General features: G+C 40.3%; 1 protein-coding gene across 1 annotated transcript in view; it reads right to left on the reverse strand.

Annotated features, from left to right (window-relative positions):
* The window catches only part of adcy2a (adenylate cyclase 2a), a 46,555-nt gene extending 43,206 nt beyond the window's left edge, over positions 1–3,349 (reverse strand). The window contains exon 1 of the mRNA XM_076152687.1: positions 3,104–3,349. Within this exon, the coding sequence (XP_076008802.1) occupies positions 3,104–3,334 (231 nt within the window). The 5' untranslated portion in view covers positions 3,335–3,349. The remainder of the gene's footprint in view (positions 1–3,103) is intronic.
* Between the last annotated feature and the right edge of the window lie 14,442 nt (positions 3,350–17,791).

Below are 17,791 nucleotides of genomic sequence, written 5' to 3' on the forward strand. Positions count from 1 at the left end.
TGGATAACGGAGATGTCACACAGATAAATCCTTGAACTGTTTGGCTATGTGTCTCTGTTACTGTTCAGTGTCACTGGAAGGAAAGGTTGTTACAGCAGTCCAAACAGTACACTTCCTTGGAAATTTGGTGTTTTTCTCCATCAGGTACTGGTCCTGAACATAAAACCAAGCTTGTTCTAGGTAGGAGTTCATGCTAAATGGGAGATAAACTCAATCTTCTGGAGCAAAATGGTGATAAATATTATTTTCTATTTCGAAGAAACGGCTCAGGGACATGAAAATTATAAAGATAAAAGTTCTGAATTAATGGTACTCATAAGCAGACTGACCTTCACCTTGACTATTATGCAAATTCACCAGACGAAGCAAGCTCTCGTAGAAAAATACATTAAAAAAAATAATCCAGTGCCACAATATGTAAAAACTGTATGTAAATGCATTATTGTACAAAATGAAATAAAATCATGGTCTGAGAAACATCCTAAAAAGGCACTAAGCAGAAAACAGAGTTCAAGCCACATGCATAATGGATTTGCTGCTGCCTTTATGAAAAACACTTAGAGCTGAGGATGGAATAAAAATTTCAGGAGTTTCTTCAAGGTGCATGAAAGGGGATCATACAGTGAAATGGGACATCTGCACTGCCTGCCTCTGCAATCCTTCCACACATCTGGGCTTTTGATATGGCGTTACCAGGCACAGGAGACGGTCAGGAGAATCTTTCATAGGCCTGAAAGGAGATGTGTCGCTTCTTTACTGCTGACATTTGCAAATCTCCTGTAAAATACGCTTTTATCAACTCAACTTTATTTACATATTAAGTGGACATTACCATCTGAAACAACCATTAGCACTAAGTCAACACTACAAATCTGCCTAATGTGCTCTGTTAGTCGAACATTTCTGTTGTAGAAGTGTTTGTGACAGACTTTGTCATTCAGCTGGTGCATGTGCTGTAACTTTGATGACTTTTACTTTCCATGAAGTGTTTTGCACCCAAAAATAAAATCTGTCAAACTCCCACTTTATGATTTTACTGGTCACTGTCAGCAATCGTCTTTTGATCCACATGTTTTCATGGGTACTAACTATCTTTTCAGTCCGTCTAGCTCACTATCATTTTTTCCCTCCACATGTCCTCTGCCCTTCTCCCCCCCCCCCCCCCCCTTCCCCCTCTTTAATCCACCCTCACCCCGTCTCTGTCTCTTTCTCATGAACACACAATCGATGCAGTGAGACAGGAGTGGATTTGTGTGACTGCAGTGAGCCTCAGAGAGTTTGTCTTGCCCAGAGCAGTGCAGCTCCAAAAACAGGATTTAGGTCAGCCAGCCATCAGGAAGGAGGGATGACAGGATACAAATAAAGGAAGGGGGAGAGAGAGAGAGAGAGAGAGAGAGAGAGAGAGAGAGAGAGAGAGAGAGAGAGAGAGAGAGAGAGAGAGAGATGAGCATGGAGATGGATACAAAAAGCATGATGTTTGCTTAGAACAGGGATGGAAAAGGAGAAAAGAGACAATAGAGGATATGAGGTGGATAGTCTGAGCAGTGGCCTGACAGGAAATGGCTTCTTCATAAGCACAGTAAACATTGTTATCGGAGCCTGATGGATTCATATTTTACATTCGGGAATACTAACAAATACTTTTCCACTTTTGCCCCATGGCTGTTTCTAAGATAAATATTTCCTGCTACAGCTGCTGGTTAAAGTAACACTTTCATATTAAACATGACATGGATGAATAATTAATTTTGTTCGATCAGATAATAACGCCACAATGAAGTAATCAATTTGGACGCTCATTGTTCTGAAATCCAGTCATTAAGGTAATGACTTGAGTAAATACAGTATATTGATAACCTGTGAGTAATCTCCTCACGTGCATTGCAGAAAAATCACTCCAATGAAAATGACGGCCCTTTGAAGCAGGTTATTAAAATGAAATCAACAATGTGAAAGTTGCCTGACAAAATATGATAATCAACTCTTCTAATCACTTTCATTTGTGGAGTGATTAGTCATAAGTGACTCAGGCGACTGGCTCTTCTTTCTGTGTGTTGGTTGCATATCAGAGTGAACAAAGATGTAAAACAACTTCAAATTATGTTTTCATCCTGATTTTTATGTATAGATGTATTTCTGCCATGTTCCCATTGATTTTGCCCTTCAGAATCGTGTGATGTCGTCTTTCACTATTCATCTCTTTCAGCATTATTCAAGGGTAGATGACACATTTTGAGGTTTTCTTTGTGATTAATGTGGCTATTCTAACTCATTGTCCAGTCCAACACCTGAGCATCCATCATATTCTTGTTTTCACCATCATCTGCCTGTATTGTGCCCTCCCCTTATTTTCCACTGCTGTGCATTTCTCAACTTTTTAGAGTGCAGATAACCCCTGCGAAACCCAGACGAGTAGAAGCTTTCTTTGCTGTCATTCAATCAACCATGAGCTCAAACAATAACTAAGCCCCTTGTGGCTCCCTGGCTTTTATCTCACCTTTCTCTTCGAATCAGTGCTGCAATGAGGACCGCATGCTGTGTGAGCGTGCACATTCGACCGTGGCGTGTGTTTATATATAGGTGTTTCATAAGCGGCATGTCAATGGATTGTGTGTCATTTTATTGTCAATGTTTGACAAGTTGGTTGAAGATGAGTGTGTCTGCGTGTGGGTCTGTGAATGTGCATATAAACACTTGTGTGCCTAGGATTCAAATCCCAGCTTGAGTGACCTTATTTCAAAGTATGTTGAGTATGAGACATTCTAACAGGCATCCTATCTATGTGTGTGTGTGTGTGTGTGTGTGTGTGTGCATGTGCGTGTCTGCACCCACGTGTCAATTTGTACCTATGCACAGCACTTACAAAGCTTACATACATTTCATCCACATTCTGGCACTATAATCTATCTTATTACACTGTATAAATTATTATACTGTATAAGCTATTTCCATCCATCTGTCTGTGGACCATTACATTAGTTTATCAGTACTTACCTAAGTAAATGTGCTCAGGCTATATGCATCAGTAGGGTGTATGCATCTGTGTGCGTGTGCGTGTGCGTGCGTGCGTGCGTGCGTGCGTGCGTGTTTCAATGAGGCTTACCAGTCCTGAAGCAAAGAACACAGTCAGCAGAGCCAGGCAGGCTCCCATCACTATGAGCAGCAGAAAAACAATGAGTGGATGCTGCTGGCTCATACAATAGTACGACTCATACAGCCAGTCCGGAGACCTGTTCCTCCCCTCCCAGCCTCCTTCTTCTCCTTTATCCCCTCCACTTGGCTTCCCTGTCGGGTTCACGATGTAGCGCTTCCTCCTTATTGCCTCTTGCCACATGGATCTTGGAGCCGAGAAGGAGGAGGCAGTGAGAGGGAAGTCTGAATGGGTGGGTGAGGTGGTCACAGTGAAGGTATTAGTAGTTTCCACCTCAGATGAGGAACAGCTGCTCTTCTCTGCCCTCCTACTATTGTTGTTCCTGTTGGGGACCCTTGTGCAAGAGCTCCTTATCTCCAGCATATCCTTGGGTTCCTCGTCCACCTCCTCTTTTAAGTCTTTCAGGCGGAGACAACTAAAAGCTGAGGCTGAGTCTGAGTCAGCGGCAACGTGCGCTGGCCTGAGAAGTGGCAGGAACGCACCGAGAGTAGAGCGCAGCATCTTTTTCCTCCTGCCAACATGTTGGAGCGGGAAATGAAGAGGAGCGGAGAGCCTCAGCGCTCTTTAGAGTGAGAGAAAAAAGTGGGAGGGAAGTGGAGGGAAAGGGGAGGGGAAGAAGGCTGGGGAGGAGGAAGCACAGGGTGCAGCAGCAGTGAGGAGTCAGCCAGTGAGGGAGAGAGAAGAAAGGAGAAGATAAAGTGGAATTACCACACCAGGACTTGTGCAATAATTAATAGTGTACTAAATTACAAACAAATTAAAAACCCCAGACCACCAACAAAACTCTCTGCTTTCCAAACCTCTCACACTCTTGCTGCTCCTGCTTTACAGCCTCCTCTCTGCTAATACAAAGACCAAATTCCACCAAAAGGATCTGTACCGCTTAACCTAATCTGATCTAATTAGAGCGGGCATTTATATTGAAGATGTCACTGCCCATTTAAGCATTAATTGTCTTAAATTTGTATCTATGCTCCATAGAGTCTAAAGCATGTCATAGGATATGGAGTTAAATCCATCAAAATGATTTGTGCCACAGAGTTCCCGTCTAAACTGATGATGCAGGTAATGATGGTGATAGTAAGCTTATGTTAAAATGAGTCTACCTCTCCTTCATTTCTCCCCATCACCATCGCTTCATCACTGCCTGCAATTTACCGCACCCTCTCTACATCCATTATCATCCTCATCCTAATCTTTTCACTCTTCATCAAATTTCTCCTTCCATTCCGCATTTCCACTTTCTCTCATTCAACATTCTCTTTCTTCCCCTGTACTACCATCACTGATGTCTTCCTCCTTGTCTACCTATATCACACGTGCAGTAAAAGCATGTGCAGTATATGATTCTTGCACGTTTTCCCTGTCTGCCTCACCCAGTATCTTCTCTCCTTACACCATTTTCCTTCATCTTACCCCTTCAAATGCTTTCAATTTCCCTGGCTCCCTCTCTTCCCTTCTTCCACCCCTCCCTTCATCTTCCCGACCTATTTCCTACTCTTCTCCATCTCCTCGCCCCTATTTTCTCCATTTATTCCCTGTGCCTCCACTCTGTGGATAAGGGCTTTTGTTAAGAAATCAACCCCCCAAAAAATCTGCCAAATTGTATCTGCAGTTATTATTGTTCTTATACAGATGAATAAAGTCATAATGAAGAGCCTCTTGAAATCAAGTGCTTATTCAATTGTTAGGCGCAGTTCAGGACATTTGTGATGCCAGAGATTTTCCAGTAATGAGCATAATCACTTATTTACATCAAGTCTGATGTGACAAAGAAAAGAAAAACAATTACTTAAGTAGTATGTTTGACAAATCAAATGAAAAATGTGGTCTTATTGTGTTACTGGGAAACAGTTGATATGTTCACTCGTCACGTACCACAATGCGCTTATACAACATCTAATCTGTGCTAAGAAGCTAAGACAAGATCAATGTAAAGCTGGAGTTAATACTGATGCGGATGATAACATGGAAGGAATATAAGCAGCGAGCAAATATTCTTTCATTCCATAGAGCCAATAATCCTTCTCATCTCTGCTATTGCCAGCAAGATCTTACTTGTGTAACACCACAAAGCCTGATTGTTTCCTCAGTGAAGGAGAGTTGACAGAATCTTTTTAAAGTGTCAAGCAATCACAGCTGCTTCAACAAACCGGTTGAAGGTGAGCTGCAAAACAACCCTCCAACATCATTGTGATGGGATGAAAAGACTTCAAACCTGGTGCATGTGTGCTGACAATCACAGTCAGCAGAAGCCTCCATTTAGACCTACTAATATTGTCAAAATTCCAGCTCCAACTTTTTCAAGGAAATTGCTTGTAACAGCATATTTCTCGTTTTCATTTTTTATTTTTTTTTGTACACACCCACTCATGTACACAAACATGTGTATTTGATGCTGAACTCACAGTACCTCTGTAATTTCACCACCATTATTACCTATGCTTAAACTGTGTAGTGAGGGCTGTTTGGGCTCTGGCTGTGGGTAGAAGATGGGTATACACACATATCAAAGTATCTCTACTTCCACTGAATATGTAATAATGTGTGAACATGCTCAGGTCCCAAGAATCAGACCCGGGGGGGGGGGGGGGGGGGGGGGGGGAGAGGCAGAGAGAAACAGAGAAGGAAGAGATGAAAAAGATGAAGCCAGAAAAGACAGCCAGGGAATGACAATCTCTCTCTCTTTGAGCAGGTATGCATAAATGTGTTCCTGCTTATGTGGAGCTTGGCTTATACAATCAAATAATACAAAAGAAAATTGTTCTATGTGTTTTGTTAAGATAACTGACCTTGTGACCCTGTGTTATACATTGATGTGCTCCCAAAACCCTTTCCAAGCTTTTAATGGATGTTACAGCTGATCATATTCCATTCTGATCCAACTCCAAAATCAGCTCACCTCTCATTTTATAATACTTTCTGAAATGTTTACATACACATTTTCAGTGTTGTTTGTTCACTCCGGTGCTAAGGTGACAAGAGCAGTCTGAAAATAGACTGCGAGGGAGGAAAGAGAAGGTAGGATGAATTTACACGCTCGCCTGTGCACACGAACACACAAGAGTTAGTGAAGCAGCTGGCAGATATTGACCTGTTCTGGGTTAAGTGGAGGTCAAGAAAAACAGCTCTCTCTCACACACATACACCTATATATAGTGCGTGCTTTAACATGTGCATACAATTACACCACTGCCCCTTCTATGGTTATTCCTGATGTATTACAAAATACGTTTCAGGTATGAATACACGATGACACAGTGATTACTATACCTCCATTGTATTCTAAGAAATGGCAAAGTATGCTTGATTCAGAGGAGAAAGAAAAACGGTATCTCATATACATTCTCTGCAGGGAACTATTCACTAGAGTACCATTGTTGACCTAAAGCTGTTTATACCACTCTACAATGACAATCACGACAAAACGGTCCGGCCAATTTATAAGCTATCATGGACCTTAACATTGGTTGGTGAACAAAGTAGCCAGAAATGACAGGTATACAAGCTTCCAAAAAGTGAGGTGACTTTACAAATACACATTTGTACACAGGCTATTCTATTATTTATCTTGATGTACTCTGCCCAGCTGCCCTTTAAGGAACATTCTATTATCCCTGCCATTAGAAGAGTTTCTCCCTACTGCACTGATAGAGACACACAGGTATAAGGCAAGAGCAGCTTCTCACCTGCTTAGTTTGACGTAATACTTGACGTACTTGGGGAAAGGCCATTAGACTTGCTTCATCAACACTGACTGACTCTCTTCACAAGCAAAACAATTCCCGAGGCTCAGTCTGATTGCAAAAACCAGTACTCTCCAGGTACTAATGTAAATCACATCCTAGGACACATCATCAGTGCTGTACCTAGGGGTTGGCAGGTGTTTTGGATCTTCCAACATCATCCAATCTTGCTCAGGTGATCTAGCCAGGGTGAATCAGAACCCAAATTGAGTTCTAGCAGCAATCTCCATGGACATTCCATCTCGAGCCAAAGCCATGATGCCATCCTTCCCACTCTCTCCTGGAGTTCACACGGAATGATGTCATCTCATCCTCTGCAGGTAAGGAGGCTAGACAATAAAACAAACCTCATACCTCCATGATTCACGATAATTAGTTTCCGAGAAATAGGAACAAACATCAGATTGTGTTTTAATGTATGATAATCCTCATCTGATTCACTTGTTTTTCAACATGTCAACACCCCCAGAGGTCAACTTTGAATTTGACCAAGATTTGGACGAAATAATGGACATCCATGTGGAATTTGTCGCCCTACCACTCCATGACCAGAGGGAAATCCTGCACAATGAGGTGGAGATTAGAGTTCACGGTGGTGAAGAAGAGGAGATTCCCCAGCCATTGTCACTGTTGATTGCTGATGAGATCATAGTCGTGGACTCTGATGAAGATGAGGATGAAGACGAAGATGAAGAGGAGGATGATTCCGATGACATCTCAGAATTTCTTACTAGTGACTCCGGATATTGCACTTGGCTTGATTCTGACGAGGAAGATGAAGATGATGGAGATGGTCAAAGCCCTGATGATGACATGAGACCCAGTGAAGAGGAACATGATGGAGAAAGTCAAGGACCCTGTGATGATCTCAGAAGAAATGAAGATGGGTCTGGTGAAGTCACTCCCCATGAAGCCGTGGCACCTACAGACCAGACTGCTGAAGCTGAAGAGTACGAACCATCGACATCTGGTCTTAGCAACTGCAAAAACAGGAGTCGTGAAGACAGTGATGAAGAGCCAGCAAAGAGGACCAGATGGGCCGCAGACAGCGACTCAGATTGACATTGACTGTGAAGATGTTATTACAGGTTGTAGAAGTTGATTCTGAGAGTGGTCTAACCTGAACAGTTGTTTCAGAACATAGCCGTGCGTCACATTGTGCTCACTACGCGAGTTGCATAGGGCCCTGGAAATTAGGCCAAGGGCCCAGCCACCCCCCTGTGTCAAAGTGAGTGTCAGTGTTTACAACATCGATGAGAGGATGAAGCGGAACTAACTCTGGTCATGAAAAGAGAGAAAGAAAACATTGAATTGCAGAACAACATCAGGTAAACGTGTGTTCTCTCACCTCCAAATTTGATGTCAGCAAGTAACATACAACTACACGGGCGGCATATGCACGTGCACAAAATGAAACTCCCATTGTCCAGCATTAGCCTCTGTGGGGAACAAGACAATTATTATCCAGTGTCTCAGTAAAGGTTTAGTTACAACCGTGGATTAATGCGAGATAGAAAGCAATGGATTGACATTGACTTGATTAAATATTGAATATAAAATGTTGATCAGCAAGGCATCCTGGGCAATATGGATGCATATCTCTCTTACTTTTATGTCAAATATAAAGCTACAATCATCAGATGGTACATATGACTTTTCTTAGAAATCACATAGATTTTTACTTTTTCATGCTTAATCTTTGTAATTATGTTTACTATGTAAATCCTAGTATGAGACAAGTTGGAATAGTGAACATACGGTTCACATCCAAGGTCAATGTCTCAAGCACAACGCATACAATAACCCTAACCCAGTTACCTCAGGGCACAATGCATTCTGTCCCTTTGTTAGCTTCAACCATTGTATGTAACTTTTTACATTAGGCTTTACAGAGGTCACTCCATACTGTAAGTGCGGGATGTTAGTAAGCCAGGGACTGTCTGTACTATTGGAGGCAATAGTTTTCTATTTTTTGTGTGTATGGGCTTGTAAAAGTAAAGGAAGTGAATCACAGACCTGTATAAGTTTTATCTCTTTTGAGGCATATACTGTATAAGCCTTTAGGCTTATGTTTACATTGTATAGCCAAAGCAAATTGGTTTGGAAGGTTTGGAAGGTTGGTGGTTTTGAGGTTTTGAGGTTTAAAAGGTTGGTGTTTTTAAGGTTTGAAAGGTTACAAGGTTTAAAGGGTTTCAAGATTTCAAAAGTTTTAAGGTTAAAAGATTGGTGGTTTGAAAGGTTTTAAGGTTTGAAAGCTTTTAAGGTGTAAAAGCTTTTAAGAGCTATTGGCCTAGGAAAGCCAAAAATTCATACACAACATCCCCATGGCACCAGGATTATTTGGTGCAAGTTTGGAGTAATTTGGACAATTTTGACCAAATTCCAATTTCTTTAAAAGCCCATATCTTGGACAAGGAAGAAGTAGTAAAATTTTAGAGAAGGCAATCTGCCTCAGGTTTAATAATGAGTAGTATTCGCTATTAATTTAATAATCATCATCATCATCATCATCATCATCGTCGAAATCTCAAATATCTACATTTCTTCATATAATCATAGATACATATACAAACATACATACTGTATATAGTAATATTTATCCTGGAAACTGTGAAAGACCATTTCACCCCTGTACATCAAAACCTCCACAGGCTCCTTGTCCGACAAATAATTGTCTTAAAACTGCTTCTGACCACCTACAAAAGCCCCCCACAACCTGGTTCCCTCTTACCTCGCCAATATCCTTCACTGGCACACTCCTTCCTGCACCCTCTGATCTGCTAATGCAAACCTCTTCACCCCCACCGCCAGGACCAAACACCCAACCTGGGTCTCCATTACTGCTCCCTGCTCCTGGAACAAACACATCAGACACTCTACCTCATTCCCCTGCTTTAAAAGATCCCTCAGCTCCACCATTTTAAAATGTTTTTTAACGTCTAATACGTTCACACTATGACTCCTTATTTTCTTTTGATCATATTTCCTTGCTTTCTTTCCTTCATTTTACTGTAATCACAATTGTTTTTATCATATGTAATTTCTTAATGTAATATTGTTTTGTTGTATATATGTTAAGTGTTATTGAGCCTCTGGAAATCTTGCATATTAATTATAAGACACTGCAATTGCAATAATAACTGAATTTAATCATGTAAAAAATATATGAATGACTAATAAAACAGTATATAATTGTCTATTCTTTTATTTTATTCAACCACTACTCTTCAATAAATAAATAAATAAATAATGATGACATGTATTTTCAAAAATTTCCAAAAATCTCAAAATTTAGAATATGAGATATATGTTATTGCATTATGCATTGTTCAAATGCATATGATCACAGATTGACATTAGAATGAACTAATATGATAATGACTGATTATTCCTATTCTTAATCATATTCATTACCATATTAACCTGTTCTGATTCAATTATCCATAACATATTTCTCTATATTTACATTTATTCATTTCAAGAGTGCAGAAGCAGATATTCATTACATTTCATTCTATTTCACTACACACCATGTAATTGGCAATCAATGTTTTCCTTACCTTCAAAAATGAACTTTCAAAAAACAAAAAGTGGATGAGGTGCAGCTGTGAAATTATCATCTGTCAGGTTCTGCAGTAAAACAGCATTTTTGCATCCAATAATGGAGAATTTCAAATTCATATTCTGAATCATAATCTGTGGCACAGTGTAGCCTGGTGCTTCTCCTCGCCGGTGGTCCTCTCAACAATCTTGCTTTGATACCCTGATATTCAGCTGTTTATGATTGCTGATTGTGAATACAGTGTGTTAACCTGCATCTGTCACAACTGATTGGATACGAGGGTAATTCTAGATTGATGTAGTCCATGAATTATTCCTCATGTGTTCTTCAAATCTGCATCATTGTACATTACAAAAGGGAATAAATATGGCTTGAGTGTGGTTTTGCAGTTTGCCATCATTTGCAAAAAAATCTAGATAGAAACTGTGGTAAATTAGTTTCTATGAATGTATGTTGATATGTGTCTGTGTATGTGACAGAAAAAGTCAGAACAACACAATGACTGACTTAGTATCAGGGTTTTATCTGGCTCCACGTGAGGCTGTAGTATTATGTCACGGTGTGGCTGGGATGTAGAGTAATGTATAATTAGGGAATTAACAATGCTTTAATTGTCATTTCATTATTTGGTATCCAGCTGCACACAGTCTGCTTTTAGCAACATATGAAACATATAAACATTTCAAAGGCCACAACTTGCTCTAAGAAAACAGATAATAATGCCAACCATTGCATTAAGTCTAGTATATAGAGCAAGCAGGACAAAGCGCTCAAGGATTAGTGTTTCTTTCTTCTCTCTATAACGTGGGTGTCAAACCAGTTCCATAGAGGGCCAAGAGCTTGCATGCTTCAAGTTCAACCAAATCCATTGCCAGCTAAATCAGGGCTCTCCAACCCAGTCCTATGACGGACGCTCTGCATTAAATGAATTGCTGGCACCGGGTAATCCAAGTTCTCAGGTGTGCTCCCAGACACTTGGGATACAAAGGTGAATGCAATTCATTTAAAGGCAGGAGAGAAAAGCTGCTGCAGAGGGGTTGTCATAGGACTGGATTGGAGCTAAATTCTCAAATTAACTCATCCTCTCTGATCATTGAAATCAGCTGGTGTGTTGCCTTAAACTCATAACACAGAAGTAATGATTTTTGGAAAAACCTCATACAATGTATCTCTAAAATGCTCAAACCTACAAAACACAATGTCGGTGACCTAAATTTGAATTGAAGCCGTGTAATCTGCATGTGTTTCACCATTTTATACTTATCTAATACTGGCATGAAATATTTTGATACCCTTTTTTTAATCATTGAAGAGATTGGATTTTACCATTCTGGCTAGCAACTGTTGTCATAATGAATAAATGAAGTTCACTTGGTGAACTCATTTGTATTCCAGAATATGCTGCCGTTCCCACAGCTTTGATTCATTCTCTTTCTGTCTGAAACTCTCATCTGGAATAACCTAGATCTGAATATAGGCTTGGATATTTTCAGCTACTACAGTATGGAATTTTTAGCCCCTCATTGTCAGTGTGTACTCACTGAAGTGCACTGTGTAAACCTAAGAGCATGTGCAATTGAGTAAGAACCAAGCGGGGACGTATGGGGGGGCTGCAGAAAAAGTTTGGGAACCACTGTGTTGATTGATTACGGTATATAAACCTAAAATGAAGCACTGAGTTATTCCATTATGCCATTATCTGGTCAATTACAACGTTGTCAGTAAAGTGTCAGTCTTAGTCATCAGACATAATCACCTGTTCTGATTGCAGAGCTGTATAAGATGCTGTCAGTCTGTTTCTCCCCTGGCATCAATTACCTTTTTGATTTAGAAGTAGATTTAGTAGAATAATTTCCTGGTTGTGTTCTTTTGAAATGTAGATTTTTTTTTTATTATCTTAGAAGAACAATAATAATTATAACTTATAATGATATAGAATAATAATGATCTCTTTTTCTATTTCCATTGTCTGATACTTTCTGAGACAGTGCAGTGTTATTTCTCTGGAACATTCTTTGATCAGGTTTGCATGCAATAAAAATAATACAATATCTGCATGTTAAATTGTATTCATTATGTGATCCAGTGTCTCTACTTACTTTATCTCTCCCAGAGAAATATACTGACATAATTACCAATGACATGTTTTCTTTCCACATGCTCAATGTTTGGTTTCATATGCAGCATTTAGGTTGAGCTTCAGCAGCTCTAAACACATCATTATTGTTGGGTTTATGGTATTATGAAACCAATTAACTGTCTTGGGAGGAAAGGAGAAGACAATAGACTTTCCTATTCTGTTTGTCTTTGTCTATGTCAAATATGCAATGTGTGGGTATTTAAATTCAGAGCTGGAGGATAAATAGTCCAAGAAATAAAAGGTGGAAATTTCTTTCCTCATTTTCACACGGTTTCTATTTGAAAATGGCTTCAATTATTCACAGCTTCACTCTGGCCTCTGAGAAAATTATACCCTTCATTCACATTTTGCTAGTTGTGACATATCTGCCACAACCCTGATCTACCATTCATTCTGTAATTTACCATTAACAGCTACAAAGGAGCTCAATTTCGCCCCAATACAACACTTTTAATTATGTTGCCCATGGGTTTGGCGTTATTCACAAAACACTAAATCAAAAAATGAATGGCATTGGAAGCAAAATAATGAGGAACATATGAAATGTCAAATTATTATGAGCGAAAGGAGAAATGTGTATAATGGGCCGTCTGTCACTTTATAATTTGAAGAAGGTGATGCTCTGCTGTGAGTGTGTGTGTGTGTGTGTGTGTGTGTGTGTGTGTGTGTGTGTGTGTGTGTGTGTGTGTGTGTGTGTGTGTGCGTGCGTGCGTGTGTGTGTGTGTGTGTGTGTGCGTGCGTGTGTGTGTGTGTGCGTGTGTGATGTGTGTCTTGACAGAATGAGAACAGCTGGTGTGTAGTCATGACGTTTGTCTGCTCCTCTCACATCCTTTCTGTAGTCCTGTTTTAACTTGACAAACAGCATTGCACAGTAGAAGAACTGCTGCCCTTTAAACTATTTTCCCAGTTAAACCCATGTTTTTTTCTCATTTCCACGCATGCAACTATTTGTGGATGTACTCGGAAACCGTCTGAGCGCAGGTAAGACTGGCAGCAATGTTAATAGATACAAAAATGTCAGCTCGCCTACAGAAAGGCTAAAGATATTGACGGAAAGAACAGATGGCTCATGGCAAAGCAAGTAATACACACTGTCTGCCTTCCACTGATAATCTCTAGATAAAGAATATCCTCAGAGAAATCAAGTGGATATTGCCGGTATCTAAATATCCTCGCCCTGCCCTACTGAGAGACCCACTCATGGCACATGCACTTTGTTCAACCGGATTCTGCTGGAGCGGTGATGTCATTTTCCACATGACATGATCGGTCAACAGGCGATGCTTTATATTTCAGCCGGATTAAGCACAAACATAACCTGCTTTGAACCACGCTAGCCGTGGAATTACCATGGCGACACACTGTGCTCACAAGCGAGGAAGGTTAGTGACATAGAAAAATCTGAATTAAGAATAAAGTCAGCTAGTTAACCTCTTTATCTCGCTTCTTAATACAGCCCTGTGCACTTATTGAATCATTTGTTTGTCCGGTGAGAGCGACAGACAGATGAAATGAGACTGACGGGGCAGGAAGAGGAGGCCGACACGAACATGACGCTACACTTCCTGTTTGGGCACAGCTGGACAGACCTTGTTCTTCTGGGCTAAATAATGATTTGCATGAAGCAGGGGTGAGGGGGGAGAGGGTTGGGAATTAATCTATTAATATATATATATATATATTGGTCTCATGAGGACATGTTCATGTGGCCCAGTGTAAAGGGAATGTGTTTTCACGACTGAACACTGTAGCTTTCTTTAGACCTCTTAGTCGCACCGAGCAACATGTAAATGCAGTCTAGAGAGATGAGACACTTTCATGACTTAGAACCCACCCACAAATCAAATGAGTCATTCCACATTGTCACCCAGGCTATATCGCTCTCTCATAACGAATATACTGTGTATATATAGATATACATATCTATATATACATGAATTGACTTGTGGGGTTGTTATTTTACTCAATTTATGGATGATTTAAAGACTTTGTAAAGCCATGTGTATACTAAAAAAACATCAGAACTTAAACCAAAATGACACCTACAAACACAACCCATTAGCTTTTTGTGAAATAGTGCTTCTTGTTTATAATATAAATGTACAAAATAAAACTACAGTACAAACAACAACCTCCACAACCCAATAACCATACACGTACATGATCTATTAAAACCCATTACTCTCTCTCTCTTGTGTGTGTGTGTGTGTGTGTGTGTGTGTGTGTACACATGAACCTGTGTTGATTGATTATTTTTCCTCCATTTCTTCACTTCGTGGCTCACTGAAATGACATAAAATTAGACACAGACACGCATAAGTTATGATCATATGATTTATACAGTTATATTGTTGATTCCTATTTCTTACCATGACATAATTATGGAGTTCCAGACCTCACTGACCTCATAGCTGGCCATGAATACCAGTCCGAGCATTGGAGGTAGCTATCCAGGTATCTGATATATCAAACAATAATAATAATCATGCATCCTTGTGTAATCCTTGCAGAAGGGGAGGTTAGGTAATGCTCAGGTGACTGTGTTTTCTTTTATGCTGTGGTTTGTACACAACTATTTAGAGCTGATTTTAGGATATTTCCTGTAAATGCTTGCATTCCTTCAGGACAGGCAGGTTTGGTAGATGTGATCCCTTCTCCATATGTGTCGTATGAGAGATGTTGATCAGTTCACATGAACAGGATCCTATACATCATTCTTGATATGCTAGTCACCTTCGCAACAGTTTATTTATAGTGTTTCAAGTTTATGCACCACGTAAGGATCGTGCAGGGCAGGTCACATGTACAGTTTATTAAAGCAGCTGTTCCTGTTTAAATCTAACAAAAGCCCAGCTAACGGGGTTAAATCAAGTATAATCACACTCAGTGATTCAAAACAAGCATTCAAAGGGGCAATGGTTGTTTTGAGTAAAGTGCTTTTCAATTGCACGACTGTTTAAACAGCAAATGAATCAGTGCAGTGCCAGAGAGAAACTACAACTTTAGATTGTTTATGAAGCATATATTGCATTAACCTTTACCTTCCGATAAAAGCACAACTTGATCCAAACGTACTGGGTCTGAAAACATGTGCTGCAGGGACTTGACTTGGACTTGCAGGGACTGATAAGCTGAGCTAAGCCCGAGCTTCATTGTTCAGATGTCTTTTGCGCAAACAAACATGAATGATATGAATGAAGGACATTGACAAGCCACAACCTGTCTTATCAGCTCTCTGTTGGAGGACACAAACTCACATTATATTAGCCAAAAAGAAAGCGTTGCTCAGGCAGGAACTACCACCTGGCCACGTGTGCCTTCTCCTTCCTGTCATTCTGATTAGTTATGACACATGATGATGATTCCTCTATTACGATCAATTCGACTTCATATATCTGGTGGAGGCAACCAATTTGACATTTCATGGCACACACACACAAAACAGGTGACATTCACAAGAGAGAGCGAGACAGAAATCTACTCATTACTAAAATTCACGTGGGAAGGAGAGAATCACTTCAATCTGAATAAAAAAATGAAAATTCTCTTGCCTTTTGTGAAATGTTGCTTGTCAAACACTCTGCCAAAATATTTCAACTATCTGCCGTTTCACCATGTGTGGCACTCACATATTTTTCCTTTCATCATCTAAAACCCATGGCTATGTCATGTTGCGTCCCTGTACTTCCTCGCTGTAGTGTTTGTGTGTGTATGTGTGTGCCGGTGTGTGTATGTGTGGTACTGGGTGGTTGAGTTGTAAATTGCACACCTGCCCATGTGGCGATTACGCAGATGCTGCAGGGAGAGAGTCTGACAGAGTGACACACACACACACACACACACACTCAGGCACACGCATACACATCGTCCTGCTCACAGCTGACTGGCTAGCATGTGCAGCTGAACGTGTTAATGAAGCAGCTCTGTAATTAAAGTCTTCGTTAGTGACACAGCTGCTTGACAACCTCGCTGACACTCAGGAAAAGTTTGCAGTCTTCAAATGTCTCTAGACAGTTGTGAGATGGAACTGAGGAAATGTTTGGTGTAGGTTCAGATGTTTCCATCTGTCGCTTATCGATCATCTCACGCTGTGTTTGATGCGTGACAGAATCTGCAATTAATACCTGAAAACACGTGAGAAAAACTGCACACAAAAACTCTTTCAGTCATCGTCATCCCTGTGGGTGATTGACAGACGTGGGTCAAAGCAGCAGTCACCCACTCACAGCGTTATTGTATCAAGGCAGGAATTTCCTGACAGCATAACACATAACCTTCACACTGCATTGTGTGTCAAGGCCAAATCCCTGACTCAACTTCATTCTCACTCATTCATACTCAGTCATGGACAAATGAATGTATGGTTTATGGGGTAGCCTTTGGGATGCTTATCTGATTTATGATCGAGGACTTAAAGATCACATCACAATTCTGTAGGAACGGAGAGAGAGAGAGAGAGGGGGGGGGGGGGGGGGGAGAGAGATTTCAATTTGCTTTATTTATTTATTTATTCTGGCCATCTTCCCACCATTAAACGCTGCCCTCTCTTCCCTTCCATACAAACTGTCTGACGAGCAAACGCATATGTAATTTTTTAATATCAATCTGTTTCCTTACAGCGAGCCATGCTGGGATGAAGAGGAAGCAATTAAAAGTTATCCGCGGCTGTCATAAAATCCATTTTCCAGTGACACTCGAGGAAGATCCAAACCTTTGCCAGGAAAATGAATCAGCCAGCCGGTGATTTACCTGTCAGTCTCATCCTGAATCCCAACACTGCAGGCCATGTTCATCCCAGTTGTCAAAATAAAATGTTATCTCTACTTCTATTACACACTGCAATGCTTTTAATTTTCATCCTGGATCTTGAATTTAGATGAGTTTAGAGCTAGTTTGCAATCAGGCCCTATTTGTACAGCTTATAACTGATGTCCCTAAGATAACATTCCTAATATATTTTAAATGCCTGAAAATAGAGTTACACAGATGATGTCAATTTAGTAGTAGTGAAGTGCTATGATAGAACTAAATGCCTAGTAGTATATTCTGCTCGCCCGTGTGAAATGAAGCACCAAGATTTAATCTAACACGAGAACTGAATCTGTGTTTAAACGAATGTCATTTCAATCCTTGATAAACGGCGTTTCAGTGCGGTGGTATGGTCGACATCCAGACTGGAACATATCAAAGCA

The sequence above is a fragment of the Genypterus blacodes genome, unplaced genomic scaffold (genome assembly GCF_046128005.1).
Source record: "Genypterus blacodes isolate CSIRO-AG114 ecotype Tasmania unplaced genomic scaffold, CSIRO-AGI_Gbla_v1 ptg000057l_1, whole genome shotgun sequence".
NCBI lineage: Eukaryota > Metazoa > Chordata > Actinopteri > Ophidiiformes > Ophidiidae > Genypterus > Genypterus blacodes.